Source organism: Elephantulus edwardii, unplaced genomic scaffold, assembly GCF_000299155.1.
Source record: "Elephantulus edwardii isolate Elephantulus edwardi_28Jun2011 unplaced genomic scaffold, EleEdw1.0 scaffold00528, whole genome shotgun sequence".
NCBI classification, from domain to species: domain Eukaryota; kingdom Metazoa; phylum Chordata; class Mammalia; order Macroscelidea; family Macroscelididae; genus Elephantulus; species Elephantulus edwardii.
The window spans coordinates 283,480-300,956 of NW_006400278.1; the positions used below are offsets into that span (position 1 = coordinate 283,480).

Below are 17,477 nucleotides of genomic sequence, written 5' to 3' on the forward strand. Positions count from 1 at the left end.
AACCCAGCCTGGACTTCTGGCAGTTCTCTGCCGATGTGCTGTTCCAGTCGTTTTTGGATGATCTTCAGTAGAATCTTGCTTGATGTGAAATCAATGATATAGACGAAGGGTAAAGTAATTATTAATAATGAGATAGAGAACCAAAAATGAGATAAGAGAGACTAAAACAGGGCGCCATTGTATTCATCTCACCACATTTTTCTCATCTGTTTCAATGCACTATACATTATTTTTACATCGTTCTCAGTCTCTTCCAAACCCCAAGGTCAATCCTGTTTGACAACAGTGGCACTGTGCAGTATTTGTCCTTTTTTGACTGAGATATTTCACTCAGCATCATGTCCTCCAGGGTCACCCCTTTTGGATATTATTTCATGAGTTCCTTGTTTTTCAGTGGAGCGTAGTATTCCATTGTGTGAATAGACCACAGCTTCTCCATCCATTCATTTTTTGATGGGCATTTGGGTTGATTCCAACTCTTTGCTATTGTGAACAAAGCTGCAGTAAACATGGGTGTGCATCGGAAGAGTTCTTTTATGAGCTATTTCACTCTCATGTAGACTGGTTTTTGTTGCATTGGGTTTTGTTGTTGTTGTTTTTGGTTGGTTTTGTTTTGTTTCCAAGAGTCCCAACTGTTGCAAATGATCATATAGAACTTGAGGTGCATATTGATATTACAAATCTCCTGGGTGATCTGAACTCCATTCCATCTTGATAAAGGAAAACACATACTTTCCTAACATACTCACTTACCTACACATCACACATTTTTTTAGCTCAGATCATGCATTTTGGCAGTGATAGAGTATTGATGCAGAGTGTTGGAAAACAGTGCAAAATGCATGGCAAAATGAAATCTTTAGGAAATTCCACGGTCATCCATGGTATAGGTTAATAAAATCAAGAAGAAAGAAATGGCTCATTTTTATTTCCTGAAAAGTGACCTGAAACCTTTTTGTTCTAATTGAAATAGGCCTGTTTTTCTTTTCTGAATGCTGAGGTGATATAATCACCTTAACATTCATTCATTAAAAAGTGCATTACAAAAATGAATTTTTTTCTTTTATTATTTTTTTAAAATTTTATTTTTTTAATTATTTTTTTGTGTGTACCATCAAATCATATCTGACTGGTACAGGAGGTGATGGTCCCTCCTTCTCCGGTAGAGCATCTGGTGGATTTGAACTGTGTGCCTCTGGGATTGCAGTGCAGCTTCTTGCCACTAGGCTTATTATGAAATTTTTTTTATTTTATTTTTTTTATATACTCACTATCACTGATACTTATTGCTGCATCATCCACAATAACAAGGAAATGGAAGCAACCCAAGTACCCATCAACAAATGAGTGTATAAAAGAACTATGATATATTCACATAATGGAATACTATGCAGCACTGAAAAACAAGGAACTAGTAATATTTTTTATTATTATTAAATGTTATTAGTTTTAATGAACATTTACAGAGATTTTGGGCTTTCATTCATTCATTGTTGCACCGCCCTCTCCACCCTCTTCTTATGATTTTTTAAGCCGGTCAAATTCAGCAGTGGGGGGTTGTATATCAACTTTAGTAAAAAAATGCATTCAGTAAACTCTTTGAAATAGCCCTTTTCCTAGTGATATCTCAACTTGCTCAATTTATTTCCTTCTTGTTTTTCACCATATTTGCTGTTTGAAGGTGATTTTATTTCATGTGGCCTCCTCTCATACAACATTTTACCTCATTACCATCATTCTCACTCCAAAGAAAAGGAGAGTAAATCATGTTGGAGTGTCCCTCCTTCCTCAGGCCTGTGTTCCTCTCTGCTCTGGGTAGAGTGAATTTCTCCCTCTGTTAATCTCTTGGTAGGGGGTATATGCCCCTGAGTGTGTATGAAGCACATGAGCTCTTGCAGGTTCAAGCGTGAATTGCCAGTGCCCGCTGAGTGCTCATTTCTCTGTTTCTGGAATCGCAAAAGCCTACAAAGTCAGTGTTGTAGAACTGGAGTTCAGTTACTGAGTTTCCAAAACTGTCAATCACACCAGAGGCCGTTCAGTGTCTTTTGCCTTCAGCGTTGCGGATAAGTAGCGCACCTTCCCCAGACTGTGGGACTAGCACCCATGGTCCCTACAGGTTAAGTCACGTGGATGAAACCAAAAGTCTCCTTCCTCCTTGTGGGCTGAACATTCTTTCCTCTCCATGGTCTCTTTCAGGTCTCAAGTGTGATTCCAGGACAGCTCTTCCAGGCAACAGAGGACCTGGAGGCACCCTCAGCCCCTGTGAACGGAGTGTGGACCAAACAGTGTTCATCTGCCTCCAAATTACCTCGTGTTCTTCTCCCAGTGGGAACACTCCTCCTGAAGTGGTGGCTTTGGATTTGCAAAGACATTCTTTAGAATTGCAGACAGCAGAACAAGGAAATGGTGAGTCCCACAGAAAAGGCCTTTCAGCCTCCAGTGGATGGTATTGGAGTCTCTTGGGGGGTCCATTGTGTTCTGTAGGCCTGCAGTTTTCTGGTGAGAGAACGGGTGAAAGAGAGGGCTCCCGGGAGCACCCTCCAAGGCCCTGTCATTGCCTGCTTCCTCCCAGCTCTTTTTCCATCCACACTTCTTCAGGAGGGGAATGCCTCGGGTCACTGTCCTTCTGTGCCCACAGACCAGGTCACACTTTCTTTTTCTTTCTTTCTTTTTTTTAATTATTAAATTTTATTAGTTTTACTGAACATTTACAGAGATTTTGGCTTCTCATTCATTCATTGTTGCACTGTTTTCTCCACCCTCCTCCCCAGTTCGTTCTTCTCCCCCCACCCCGAATGTTTTAATTGTCCAATTGCCACAGTGCTTGTCAAAGCCGGTTCTGATAAATCTCCTTTGTCAGTGTGTCCCTGTCACTCCTCCCTGAGAGAGACTTCACCCTGATTCATAAGGAAAAGGGGATGGCGTATTCTCTTAGCTACTTCCTGCTGAAAATGGATGCTGTGGGTTTCAGGGTGAAGATCTTCTCTCACTACTGTAAAAGGCCCCTTTGGCAGTAGGACACACATAGACTATTATGGAGATTGATTTTGGAATTTAGGTGCACTGTTATTAATTGTGCTTAGCCGTACATGTTCATATCCTTGAAGATGTATCATGGGGGTGTTGCAGCCTAGAAGACACAAATTTAACAAGTTAAAAGTACATGAGTCAAAAATTAACAAGCAATAATATTCCGAGTAGAGGCTCTAGTAGTGGTACAAATCAAGTTACAGAGGGAAGGTGGTTCTTACAATAAAAGGCCTATAGATTAGCACTTTGTCTATTATAGTGTACAGGTTAGGAACCACAAGATGTAGAGGCTCAGCTATGTCATTTATGCTTTTTAAGTCCTGGAGCAAATTCCATCTACCACTGGGCTGTTTTACAACTCGGAAGTTCACATGCAAGGTAGAGGTGAAGTAAGGAACTGCTTATGAGGTTTTCCGTCCATTCCAACAACTAAGAAATAGTGAGAAGAGTTGGGACCTCAGAAGGCTTTTAGGACCAATTAGTAGGCTCTGTGTCCAGGAGAAAATGAATATACTTACCAGTAATGTTAACGCTCACCCACGGCTCTTCTAGGAGGTTCTAAATCGTTGAAGCGCAGGTCGCACTTTTTATTCTCTCCAAACTGTGCCTGGCTTCTCTGGGTTGAATGACAGAAACTCCTGCTCTGAACCCAGGGGTGGTCCAGCAGAAAATCGGATCCACAGGAAAAAATCTGTGGTTTTTCACCTGCTGTTTTTGTTTTGAGGCTTTCTTTTTTGTTTATCCCAGTGAAGTGTTTTGTATATTATGTTTTTAGACCTTTAGGTGTGAAGAAAGAATCAACTCATATGAATTCCTCACCTTTTTCTTCCTCCATATGCCTAGAGTTGATGTTTCCTCTGTGTAATTCTGGTCCATTCTTTTGTTTTCATCTGTATAATTCTTGTCCATTCTTTCCGCTGTGCAATTGAAGGTCTGCAGGAATCGCTTGTAAGCAGTGGTCCTCCTAAAGCAAAGCAGGCTCTTTTCTGGTCATTCCCATCCCCCAGGTGTTCAATGAGAGAAACTGATGGACATTGTTTGCTAGTGCGCCTCACAGCCTCAGAAAAACCTACAGCACTGTTGACTATTTCTTGCTGGATGACAGTGAGTTATGAGTGTTATCACATTACAATAGAAAATTAAAGTTCACTGTTGCTGGAAAAGCTCAATATGAGAAATGTAAGATCTTGGGGTATAGTTTTCACATAAATTCACCTTCTAGAACATTTGATATCTTTTTAGGGAGAGTCCTTTTCCCCCTGGCTCCCTCAATAGCTTGTTCTTTTTGTATCATTTCCAGTATTGTCCCTGAATTAATTTTGACACCACCTTCTTAAGTGTTCTTCCAGCATCACTCGCACCATGATGGGCATTTCAGGTGCCATGGTAATTTAATGGTCTTATTTCTCCTCTGACAATGAGTAGCAGTGTCTTTCTGTGATAGGATACTAAGGAGTTACACAGATCATCCAAAAACAAGCCCTGGCCTGTTCAACTGTCCACCAGGGTCACTGAAATGCTCCATGAATTGAATTGAGGTTGTCGGAGACAGGGTAAAGGGGAGAAACCAATCTAGTTAGGATCAGTTCTAATGCTGATATGACCTTCTGTTGCTCTGGGGCAAATGTCACTGTTTTCCTCTCTGTGTTTTTATTGGCTGGGAGATACCAGTATTCCTGGATGTGCGATGTGAGTCTTTCAGAAGCTACATAAGCCTTCTGGTTCATTCAGTGCTGGGTCAGGAAAGCCCAGGCGGCCTCTAGCGTGTTGTGCATGGCTCTTAGCCACATTATTCCCAAGACTTTCATACTTAGGAAAGGGCACTTTGATTATCAGCCTATCCCTCTTTACCAGGCAGCTCACCTGTATTCTCATCTGTAGTCTGTTCTCCTCTGTTTCTTCAGAATCAGTTTTAGAATCAGAAACGACTCATAACTCACCTCCCATCATGGTTCCTGTTAAGTGTCGTCAAGTCCTAGGGGACTCCTACAGACCCTATGAACGAAAGACCTGGACACCTGGATAACTCTCTCGTCTTTTTCTCCAGGTTCCTAGGGTTTCCAGAGGCAGGCTATTTACAGAGGTCGATGTCCCTCCTGCTTCCAAACTTGTTTTAATTGGGGAGCTCCACCAAACACAGTCCACCGTGGGTCACCATTTTCACGTCTGACACGTCAGTGTCACAGTGTTGAGCTTCACAGCAGCCACGAGTGACCTCTGCACAACAAGTGACTAGGGAGAGACAGAGTCACCGGCACGGGGATTGCGCAGCTTTCCTCCTGGGCCTCAGCAGATCAGTTCAGAATATCCACCTCGCAGCCTCACTTCTTAGCACGACCTTTGTGTTGGAGGCTCACTTCTTACCACTGGGCGCTAGAGGTCCCTCATTTTTGTACTCACAAGAGGTCATCAGTCTATGCTGTCAGGAGCCTAGATACAAGTACTGGATCAGGGCCCTGGATCTGGGCACCAAATGCACACGTGTAAAACCTCTGATTCTGTGGAAAGTTGCAGGGCCATCTTGGATGCTGATTTCACTGTCTCCCAGATCATTAAATGAGGTTCAGGACTGATCGGTCACTCTTTAGTCTTTATTGGAAAAGCACCTGACAGCACAGCCCTCCCGGTTTTAAAAGAGCCCCGGGAAGTGTTTTGAATACACAGGGCATCCCACTGGACCAAGATGGCCATCTTTGCTTCCTGGGTTTTGTGTGGCAAGTAATGCTGTCGTAGGATCACCTAGGAGTCTGTGCAGACTCCATGACACATTTTCTCACGTTCATTAGTTAGATTCAGCACTTTGTGCACTAGCCTTTAGGGAATGTCCTGGTTCTGTTTTCTTCAGAAGGAGTGGTTCAGTCGTCACATCACCTCCATGTGTGTGGCTGTGTTTAGGAGAATCGATCACTGATCAATCATTCCTGTCCAGTGGTGTAAGACTGAGGCATTTTCCAGTGTAGAAGACCCACTTTCTATGTGACATGTCACACCTGTACTTTTGTTAAATTTAATTAGCCTTTCTTTTCTTTACACATGGCCCAGATTGTTTCACTATGAGAAGACTGAGACGAACACTGTTTAATCAATGAGAAAGTGCAAGTTCTACCTGAAGAAAGAAGACTAAAGTCTGATTCATTGCGTAGATCTTGTAGAAAATAGAATTTTGTCATAGCAGTGTGGCATCTTGGCTTTATAGGCGTGTCAGGCCCCGTCTTTATTCCCGTATGCATTCGTTGGCAAACGTGGTTGCGTCCTGACGCAGAAAACATTGTGTGTTTCAGGCGCCGTTGTTGCTGCAAGATGTGGTCATCCTCTTCAGCCAGGAAGAGTGGGCATTGCTGAATGCTGCTCAGAAGAAACTCTTTGAGGATGTGATGATGGAAACCTTAAAAAATGTCGACTTCATTGGTAAACATACAGTTTTCTGTAGTTCTAAGTCTTTTTAATGCATACAAAATACACTCACAAAGATTGCTTTTGATTTTGTACTGAAGAATTGCAATGGCAGGTTCTGTCACGCAGGTATGTTCTCTTGAGTTTTGACACTCACGTATGGAGAATGACTCTCTCTTGTGAGAATCTGTGTCTCATAGGACGTTTTTTCTTCATATCATTAAAGCGACTCAGGTGTAGAAGTCTAAATGTACCTACCTATCAGCTTCATGGGTCAGAAGTCAGGGCAAAATGTTTGCAGCAGTTGGGAACAGAACTCCTTTAGGGCCTCTGGGTCAGGAACCCACATAAAAGAGTGCATTTGCTATACATTTTGCCTATATAGAAAGACAGCATTTAAGTGACGCAAGAAGAAGAAGAAAAAATCTGTTTTTCCTTGAGACAATGTGAGAGATCATTCCAAATTCTTTTCTGCATTTCTGTCATGGATACACCTTTCTATTTTCCATGTCACCTTTGTGCTCTGTGATTGTTTGCATGCATGGTATATTAATGTGTGTATAGTATATGACATGGTATAATAATGTGTGTATAGTACATGATAGTGTGTGTGTTTTGTGTGGGTCATTTATCCACCCAGAGGAAAGCCCTTTATATCACAGTTCCTTTCATTTGTCCCAGAAGTGCCTCCGAGTTTGTTATTTTCTGTGAAAGTGTTGAAACTGGAAAACGTTCATCTTTGTTCGCTGCAGTGTGTCCCCTATTCCTTCTTTCTTGTCTTGTGAGTTTCTAGAACCCCTGTGCCTTGGTTAATTGTCAGTGTGTTTTAGAGTCCTGCTTAGAGAATTCAGAGCTGGAATTTAGCTGAAAGCAGCTTGCAGGACAAGCACGTAGACGTGTCCCACGAAAACAGGGGGGGTGCGTTCATAAGACCTCACAAGACACATCAGAGCAGCTTGTTACAGTTTTCTGGGCAAATCCATAAAGCTTGGTTCTTGGACATCCAAGGACACATTTTCTTTCAGGTCCCAGGGATAATTGTTAGATACATTACTTTCAAGTCTTTGAGATAATTGTTTGCTGTGTATCAAGAAGTCTGGGTATTCTGATATTAGTGAAATGCTTATTTTTTTTTAATCTTTTCATTTTCTATATTTTTTTTACAGAGGTTTTGGATAAAATGCTTATATTTTTCATATATGCTGAGAAAAATAAATGCTCAAGGCCCTGGGTTTTGCCTTGGTCCGCTGTGCCTTGCTTTTCCCTTTTTCTGTTTTGTGTTTTGTTCTCAGCAGTGCCGTAACCTCAAGTCCCAGCTGGTAAAAGACTACTTTTTTTATTTTATTTTACTGTTTTGTTTGTCTGCACCCCTCCAGTCGGATCTGACTGGTCCAGGGGGAGATAATCCCTCCTTCCCCGGCAGAGCATCTGGTGGATTTGAACTGTGCACCTCTGGGATTGCAGTGCAGCTTCTTGCCACTAGGCCACCAGAGCTCCCTAAAAGACGACCCTTTTCAGTTTCCTGTTGTCAGACTTAGTTTCATTATGTATTATTCATTTTTTTAAATGAAAATTTACAGAAAATTTGGATTTCTAGTCATTCATTGTTGCGCTTTTCTCCCTGCCCACCCCCCGCCCCCAGTTCAGTCTTCTCTTTGAAAATAAAAAGAAAAAATCTTTCATTGTTATCAGATCCCTTCCCCAAGTCCACTCCACTATGGAGTCTTCGTTCTGGACTCCTGTCATGACAGTAATACCTAATCACATATCCCGTTTAAACAGTTTTCGCCCTCATCTGTTTCAGTGCAGAATACATAATTTATCCAGTTCTTCTCAGTCTCTCCCCCAACCCCGAGGTCAGTCCCATTTTACAACTGTGGCACCATGCAGTATTTGTCCTTTTGTGACTGAGATACTTCACTCAGCATCATGTCCTCCAGGGTCACCCATTTTGAATCATATTTCATGAGTTCCTTAGTTTTTCAGTGCAGCGTAGTATTCCATTATGTGAATAGACCACAGCTTCTCTACCCATTCGTTTGGTGATAAGCACTTGGGTTGTTTCCAGTTCTTTGCTATTGAGAACAAAGCCACGATAAACACATTTTGTTTCCTTTTTGTTGCAGGCATTGAAAGCATTTGGGATGGAGACGCATTATCCCCCGAATGTGCACAGTTGAAATTCTTAGAGAGTCTTCATCCTTGGCCTTTGCGACACATTTCAGAATTTCAGGGTAAAAGCCAAGAGAACGTTTTGAGGTGAGTACCATGCAGATTAACAACAGAACCTTGTAGAAAACAGTGAGTCGGAGACAGCCGTCAGAAAGCCTCATGACTTAGGAAACCAGTTCCAGGAACACTATTTTGGGTGGATTATGCTAGGTCAGACTCTGTGCGTTTTATCATGGGTGAGTCAAAATATACTTATTTACAAGCCTGTGTTGTGTATATTTTACCAGCACTCCAGCGGTCGAGCGCCTTTCTGGAAAGATGGAGGACATGCACCCTGGGGAAGCGTTCATCAGGATTCCAAATCTCTCCTGTTGGCAAAACCATCTTCTGGAGGTCAACCTGCTGAGGACTCGCATTGGTGAGAGCAGCTATGCATGTCACACCTGTGGGCAACATTTCTGCACCTTCTCGTTATTTTGGATCCATGTACTAGACGAGCATGAGTGTACAGAAAACTCTGAGACCTATATTAATCCTTTCCCTTTGGTGACCCATACAGCATTTGATTTTCCACGTCCGCTTTCTCAGTGTCCAGAAAGTGGGCAATCCTCTCCTTATTCCTTTCCGCATCTTAGTCCATCCGACGTCACGGTAGATGAAAGCCCTGGCAGTGCAGAGGGGCCTTATCTGTGTAAGACGTGTGGAAAAGCCTTCACTTCTTTCTCAGACCTAAGCAGACATACAGCAGCACATACACAAGAGAAACCACCTTATGAACATAAGCAGTGTCAGGAAATGTTCCCTATTCTTGCTTGTCTGACAGTCGACGCACAAAGTCACTTGGGACCTTACGCGTGTAACACAGGTGAGAAATCATTTGTGCAGCCAGGCGACCTCCCCGAACGTAGACTTCACACCCGAGAGAGACGTCACGCATGCCAGGACTGTGGGAAAACGTTTTCCCAGCTCGGTAATTTACATATTCATAGAAGGATGCATACAGGCGAGAGACCCTATGAATGTAGTGACTGTGGCAAAACCTTTTCTCTCTCCTCTGTTCTCACGGCACATAGAAGAATTCACACAGGAGAGAGGCCTTATGAATGTCAGCACTGTGGCAAAACCTTTAAACAGTCCTCTGTTCTCATTGCCCATAGAAGAATCCACACTGGAGAGAGACCCTATGAATGTCAGGACTGTGGGAGAACCTTTACCCAGTTATCTGTTCTCACTGCCCATGGAAGAATTCACACTCGAGAGAGACCTTACGCATGTCAGGACTGTGGGAAAACATTCTCACATTTGATAAGCTATCGTCGGCACAGACGCTCTCCGGCACAAGGGCAATCTTATGAATGTCAGAAGTGTGAGAAAACATTTTCCGTGCCTGCTTGTCTAAGAGAGCACGGTAAAATTCACACAGGAGAGAAACCTCATGGATGTCAGGACTGTGGGAAAACGTTTTCACGAGCAGACCACCTCCTCGCACATAGAAAAGTCCACACAGGAGAGAGACCCTATCGGTGCAAGGCCTGTGGCAAAACATTCACACACTCAGGTTCCCTGAGTAAACATAAACGACTTCACACGGGAGAGAGACCTCACGAATGCAAAGAATGTGGGAAGACATTTTCACAGGCGGGTCAACTCGTGGCCCACACAAGGATTCACACAGGAGAGAGGCCTTATCACTGTGTGGACTGTGGGAAAACCTATAGTCAGTCCTTTGCTCTCCTAGCACATAGAAGAGTCCACACAGGAGAGAGACCTTATGAATGTCAGCACTGTGGGAAAACGTTTCTGCGATCAGATAGCCTCACGAAGCATACAAGAGTTCACACTCGAGAGAGACCCTATGAATGCATAGACTGTGGGAAAGCATTTTCCTATGCACGCCAGCTCCTTGCACATAGAAGAGTTCACACAGGAGAGAGACCTTACGCGTGCAAGGACTGTGGGAAAACATTTTCACACGCGTGGCACCTCCTGACACATAGAAGACTCCATACAGGAGAGAGACCCTATGAGTGTCAGGAGTGTGGCAAAACCTTTAATTGGCCAGCTATTCTGACAGCCCACCGGAGAATTCACACAGGAGAGAGACCTTACAAATGTCAGGACTGTGGGAAAACGTTTTCACGTCCGGGGACATTAACTAATCATAGAAGAATTCATACAGGAGAGAAGCCGTATGAGTGCAAGGAATGTGGGAAAACATATTCACAGTTAGGTCATTTGCAAAGACATATCAGAACTCACACAGGAGAGAGGCCTTATCAGTGTCAGGAATGTGGGAAAACCTATAAGGACAGCGCTGGCCTCTATATCCATCGAAGAATCCACACAGGAGAGAGGCCCTATCAGTGTAAGGACTGTGGGAAAACATTCCTGCGCCCCTGTGACCGAAGTCTCCACAGAAGGGTTCACAGACCCGAAAAACCGTATGCGTGTAAGGAATGTGGGAAAACCTTCAAACGCTCCGGGGCGCTCACGGTTCATAGACTCGTTCACGAAGGGGAGAGACCTTACAAGTGTCAGGACTGTGGAAAATCGTTTTCACGATCAGACAGACTCACCAAACATCGACGACGCCACACAGGGGAGAGACCCTATGAATGCCAGGAATGTGAGAAAAAGTTTACGACGTTGGCATCTCTCACTGTACATGCCAGAGTCCACACAGGAGAGAGACCGTACGCATGTCAGGACTGTGGGAAAACATTTTCCCAGTCCAGTCAGCTCACTGTGCATAGAAGAATCCACACGGGAGAGAGACCTTACGAATGTCAGGACTGCGGGAAAACATTTTCACAATCGAGTCACCTCACGGTGCATAGAAGAATTCACACAAGACAGAAGCCTTCTCAATTTAAGGACTACGGCAAAACATTGTCACAGTCCGGTAGCCTCAGGAAACATACTAAAATTCCCAGAGGCGAGAGAGCTTATGAATGCAAGGAGGACGGCGATAGATTTTCACCAGTAGGTCACGTGCATACTAAACGCACAGGAACGCCCAAAGCAGAGAGACCTTACAAATGTAAGAAATGTGGGGAAATCTTTACAGACTTCACTCAGCTGTGTACACATAGACAAATTCACAGAGGAGAGAGACCCTATGAATGTCAAGAATGTGGAAAAGCATTCTTATACAAAAGTGACCTCAATACACACAGACGAAGTCACACAGGAGAGAGGCCTTATGAATGTCAGGAATGTGGGAAGGCGTTTTCACACTCCGGTCACCTCAATATTCATAAACGCATTCACACAGGAGAGAGGCCTTACGCATGTCAGGACTGTGGGAAAACCTTTATCGTCTCCGGTCACCTCGCCTCACATAGACGGAGTCACACAGCGGAGAGACCTTATGAGTGTAAGGAGTGTGGGAAAACCTTTAAACACTCAAGCCACCTCAGTGGACATCGGAAAAAATCACACGGGACCGAGACCTTATTACACACGTGAGGGATGTGAGAACGCATTTTCACCTTCGAGAAACTTCCAGCGACATACAAGAATTCAAACAGAAGGGAAAGCTTATATATGTAAGGAATGTGAGAAAACATTTTCTCCACCTGGTTCTTTTAAAAGAACAAGCCAACATTCACACAGGAGAGAGACCTGACGGATATGAGAGGGATGGGTGAAGACATTGTTTTCTAAAGGGTTCATTAACTGCATATGCAAGAATTCACAAAAGAGAGAGAATTTTATATTTGCCATGCACATGCGAGTCCCTCAGGGCTTGTGAAAGCTGGATGTATTTAGCATCATGTGATACATTAATTGATAATTGTATTTTAGATGCGGGGCTTTGCAGTCAGTTGTTCCCGTTTTCTCAGTTCCCAGTGGAAATTTTCCTTTCCTAAAATGATTGTGTCATTGACTGTGTTAAAGACAGCTACGGAACACATGACTAGGAAGAATGTGCTTTTATGAATTTTCTCTTTTGTAGATGATGTGTTTCATGCAGGTAATAAAGAACTCATTTATACAAGAGATTTTGTTTCGTGAATGGCTTTTCTCTTACTGTCTGCCAGAGTCAAGTGGACCATTTTTATGTTCAGTATCAAGTGGACCATTTTTCTGTTCAGTCTCTTTCAGGGTGACCCTTGGTGAGCGTGCCAGTGTCCTGCTTTGCCTTCTGTAGTTTCTGGTCACAGCAGACCAGGTGTGGACAGTACGTACAACATCCATGAGTGTCTTGGCCATGCCCTGAACCCCTAGTATTCACAAAATCACTGCATCTGCGAAGTCTCTGTTGGCCACAGTTTCCTAGTTTGCTGTCCATTACCTGTGAGGTGTACCTTTGGAGTAGAGTAGACACTGAAAGTCCCGTTGGCTCTCTCTGACCACGCAGAACCTTCGGCAGAAGAGTGATTCTCACAGATTGTGCCTTAGAAAAGCTTGAGTGTATTCGGGAAAAACAGCCATTGTAAATGTAGCATATCGGGGATATATCAAGGTCTGTCGAGCACTCAACCGGACACTAACAAACCATCATGTGAATCACAGAAATGTCTGTGGGTTTGAACCTTTCATTTTAACCACCAGGCCAGCCCCATTCTTTTTTTTTTTTTCTTTTTCTTTGTTTACTTTGCACAACTACTTCTTTGTCTTTATAAAGGTTTCACATGAGCAAAATTAAATGTTCTATTTTTCCTATGCTTTTTTTTTATAATTTTTTATTATTTTTTTTTTACAGAGGTTTTGGATTTCCAGTCATTCATTGCCGCAATTTTCTCCCTGCCCACCCCTCCCCACCAGCTCGCTTCCCCCTCCTAAGAGAGGAAAAAAAATTCCTTCATTAGTATACAATTCCCACGTCCCTTCCCCCCACCCCCTACCCTGAGTACACTTCTCTGTGCAACCTTAATTCTGGATTCCTGTGCTAACCATAATACTCAATCATATATCACTTCTAATCTGTTCTTTCCCTCATCTGTTTCAATACAATATACATAATTTATCCAGTTTTTTCTGTCATACCCCCACCCTGATGTCAGACCCATTCTACAACAGTGGCACCATGCAGTATTTGTCCCTTTGTGACTGAGATATTTCACTCAGCATGATGTCCTCCAGGGTCACCCACTCTGAATAATAGTGCATGAGTTCCTTGTTTTTCAATGCTGCGTAGTATTCCATTGTGTGGATATACCACAGCTTCTCTATCCATTCATTTGTTGATGGGCCCTTAGGCTGCTTCCAACTCTTTGCTATTGTAAACAAAGCTGCAATAAACACGGGTGTGCATATATCTGCTTGGATGGCACACATGGTCTCTCTGGGGTATATTCCCAGGAATGGGATTGCTGGGTCAAATGGTAGCTCTATTTGCAATTTTTTGAGAAAGCGCCACACCGCCCTCCACAATGGCTGTACCATCCTACATTCCCACCAACAGTGAATAAGAAATAACATTTCTTACAGAAATGCCTGTGCATTTGAACCTTTCATTTTCCAGGTCCCAGCCGAATCTTTAACCACCAGGCCAACCCCATTCTTAAGTGGAATATTCTGTCACATTTGGTTGATTTGGTAATCTCTTACTTCCTTCCTACTCTTTCCAAACTTGGGGTGGCTGGTCACCCCTTGCAGGTCATTAACGACATTCAATCTCCCACAGAGCTTCCGATGCACCTCTATTATGCCTCTTGGCAAAATCCTGAAGAATCCTCCACTGGCACAAACCATGAACGTCAGCAACCATCACCTTAGAGTTCAGAAGTTCATATCATCACAGAAAAACCACGCACAGAATCTCAGATGGTCTCCTGATGATTCAGACCTTGAAATACACTAGGGAGTATTAAGCAATTGCATGAAATAGCGTATCCTAGGTGACCCAGAATTGTTAAGTAGGACAAGGAAAAAGACGGGGACACCAAGAATGAGCTCTGAAACATGGTACAAACAGGGGGTAACAGCTCCAAGACTGCAGCCCAGAGCTGCAACCTCTCCTAGCTTTTATGAGAAATACTAGCAAGTAAACCACAGAAACATTTCTAATGAAACTATGATTTTCTCCGCTGATATCCTTATCTCAGCAAGAGAGTGATGTACAAAGCACAAGCTTTAACATCCCATCTGTGGGGAGTTAAAGGATGCTGTGTCTGTGTCTGCAAGGAGTGCGTCTGTCCTTGTGATCTGTCAGGAGATTTCTCTCTTGTGCCTCATGTCAGGTCTTCGCACTGGACATAAGGCCAGGGACTCAAGGAAGGGACCAGAGAAAGAAAGGAAGCTAAAGAAGCTTTATAAAAGGGGCTCCCTAATGGTGAGAGAAGAGAGAGACAGAGAGAAGGGAGGGAGAGGAAGAGAGATGGAGGGAGGGGGGGAGAGAGAGACGGGGTGGGGGTCACTTCACTGTAGTTGACGCTGTTCACTCCCTTTGGTGACATGTTGATATTCCTTGAATCCTTTGCTCTTCTTTTGACATCTCTCTGGACCTGACACACCTCACTCAGTTCCTGAATTTGTCTTGCGACAACCCATCAGATATTAACATCTGTTTTCCAATTGGAGGTGATGAATCTTTGAAAGAGAACTGAAGAAACCACGTAGAGACACAGACCAGGGGGTTGTGTTGAGTGCTAGTGAGTGGACTCAAAATGGTCATTCAGATGGGATCCCATACAAGTTCTATAGAGGATTTTCTTAGCTGTCATCTTCAGATTGACAGAGCCCATAGGTGCATTTCGTCAACCAACTTTGAATTTAACAGTGATGTCTCGTGGTGATTTTACACTGTTATCCCACAGGAGGCAATGGTGGCCCTTCAAAAGCACCAGGAGCTTCCATTGCAAAGTGTGATATTCCATCCACAAAGAAATGGATAGAGAAGCTCTGGTATATACACACAATGGAATACTATGCACCGTTGAAAAACAAGGACCTCATGAAAAACAGATGAAATAGTTCAGTCACAGAAGACAGATACTGCATAGGGCGACTCTTGTCAAATGGGACTGACATCAGGGTTGAGGGAGGACAGAAAAGGAGGGGAGGAATGATATATACTGTATTGAAATAGATGAGGGAGAAAACTCTTTAAAAGGGATATATAGGAATGGCTATTCATGTCATTACAGAAGTCCAGAGTGAAGGCTGCAGACTGGACTGGACTTGGGGGAGAAACTGAATAACAATGAAAGAGTTTTTCTTTTCTTTTTTTTTAATTGCAAATATATTTTTATTTTATTTTATTATTTTTGTATGCGTGTACCGTCAAATCAGATTGGAGATTGCCCCTCCTTCCCCGGCAGAGTATTTTTGTAATTTTAATGAACACTTACAACAATTTTGGATTTATATTCAGTCATTGTGGCACTTTTCACCCTGCCCAGCCCTTTCCCCAACCCCGTCCCAGTTCTCTCCTCTCTTTGAGAAGTAAAAGAACAATTCTTTCTTTGGTATAGAAATCCCACCCGCACCCCTTCCACCGCCCCACATACACTCCACTATGCAACTTTAATTGCAGACTTTGGTGAGAACTATAATATCCTATCGTATATTGCCGCTTTTCAATTATTCTCTCCCTCATCTGTTTCAATGTAGGATACACAATTTATCCAGTTTATTCAGTTTTTCTCAGTCTTACCCAACCCTGATACCAGTCCCATTTTACAGCAGTGGCACCAGGTGGTATTTGTCCTTTTGTGACTGAGATATTTCATTCAGCATAATATCCTCCATGCTCACCCATTTTGAATAATATTGCATGAGTTCCTTGTTTTTTTAAGAGTTTTTCTTTTCAAGGAACAGAGTTAAATTGGGAAGGGGTGAGCAGGGAGAAAAAGGCAGAAATGAATAACTGGAAATCCTAAGTGTCTATAAAGTTTCATTAAAATTAATAGAAAAAAAGAAAGGGGGGAAAAGTGTGACACTGACCTAGCAAATTCTTATCTTGAAGGAGATGGAGAGCTCTGAATTGTTTTGGGTGTGACAGAAGGGAACTTTCATCTTAGCACTCCACAGTTAAAACAATTCACATTTGTACCACCAGAGTATCTTACAAAGAAGCTCACTTATTCTTCTAGCAAACACCATATTAAGAAGTCCCAGGTCTGATGCATCCTGTATTCATTGCTTGCAAATTGGTTCCAAATCCCCATTGATCACCCATCAGGTCTCCAAGCTGTTTAAAACAAATGTCCTGAAAGTACCCATCTTTGTCCCATGCACGACAGGTGGATTCCTGGAGATGGCAATGGCCTGTGGTCAGCTGCATAAGACCCTATGCACTAAGCAGATGAGGGATTGTCCTCCACACCACCCCTAACCCTTACTGCCCATGTATTCCATGGGGTTAAGGGCCTCTTTTCCTTTGAAGGGCTCCTCCACCCTGAGCTCTGTCTGCAAATCCCGTGATCTCTGCTCTGTGATTTGACTTGACCCAGAGAAGGTGACAGGCAGGCTCCTGTCCTGAGCTCCAGTGCCCTGCTCCCACGCTCCCAAGGGCTGACGTTGAACCTGTGACTTGCAATCACTGAACATCTTTGCTCTCTGCTACCCTGAACATCAGTGTGCTGCTCCCAGGATCCCAGGGTCTGACCTTGCACGTGTGACTTGCAATCCCTGTAAATCTGCACGCTCTGCTTCCCTGGAGACCTGGGTGCCCAGATGACAGCGCTTCAGGGCTCCCAGTCACACGCATTTGCACAATTGAAATTGCCTCAAAGATCTGCATGCAGATAGAAGGCTGGTTCTCTCTTTAATGTATTCATTGAAATGTACGTTTCAGTACAGGCACCTCTTAAAAAAAAAAAATAAAAACAGGCCACCTGAGGGTCACCTGTTTTTTTGCTTGTGACTAGAGCACAAAGAGCAGAAGGGAAAGAAAGCAGCCAGGATTCTAATCTCCGGCGTAGGAACCAAAG

The 17,477-nt window shown here is 43.4% G+C and overlaps 1 protein-coding gene across 1 annotated transcript in view; it reads left to right on the plus strand.

Moving 5' to 3' along the window:
• LOC102863909 (zinc finger protein 850-like) overlaps nucleotides 1-17,477 on the plus strand; it is a 63,291-nt gene that overhangs the window by 38,479 nt on the left and 7,335 nt on the right. Inside the window, exons 3-6 of the mRNA XM_006903174.1 lie at nucleotides 9,231-9,336; nucleotides 9,499-9,910; nucleotides 9,998-11,453; nucleotides 11,709-11,883. Of these exons, the coding sequence (XP_006903236.1) occupies nucleotides 9,231-9,336; nucleotides 9,499-9,910; nucleotides 9,998-11,453; nucleotides 11,709-11,883 (2,149 nt within the window). The remainder of the gene's footprint in view (nucleotides 1-9,230; nucleotides 9,337-9,498; nucleotides 9,911-9,997; nucleotides 11,454-11,708; nucleotides 11,884-17,477) is intronic.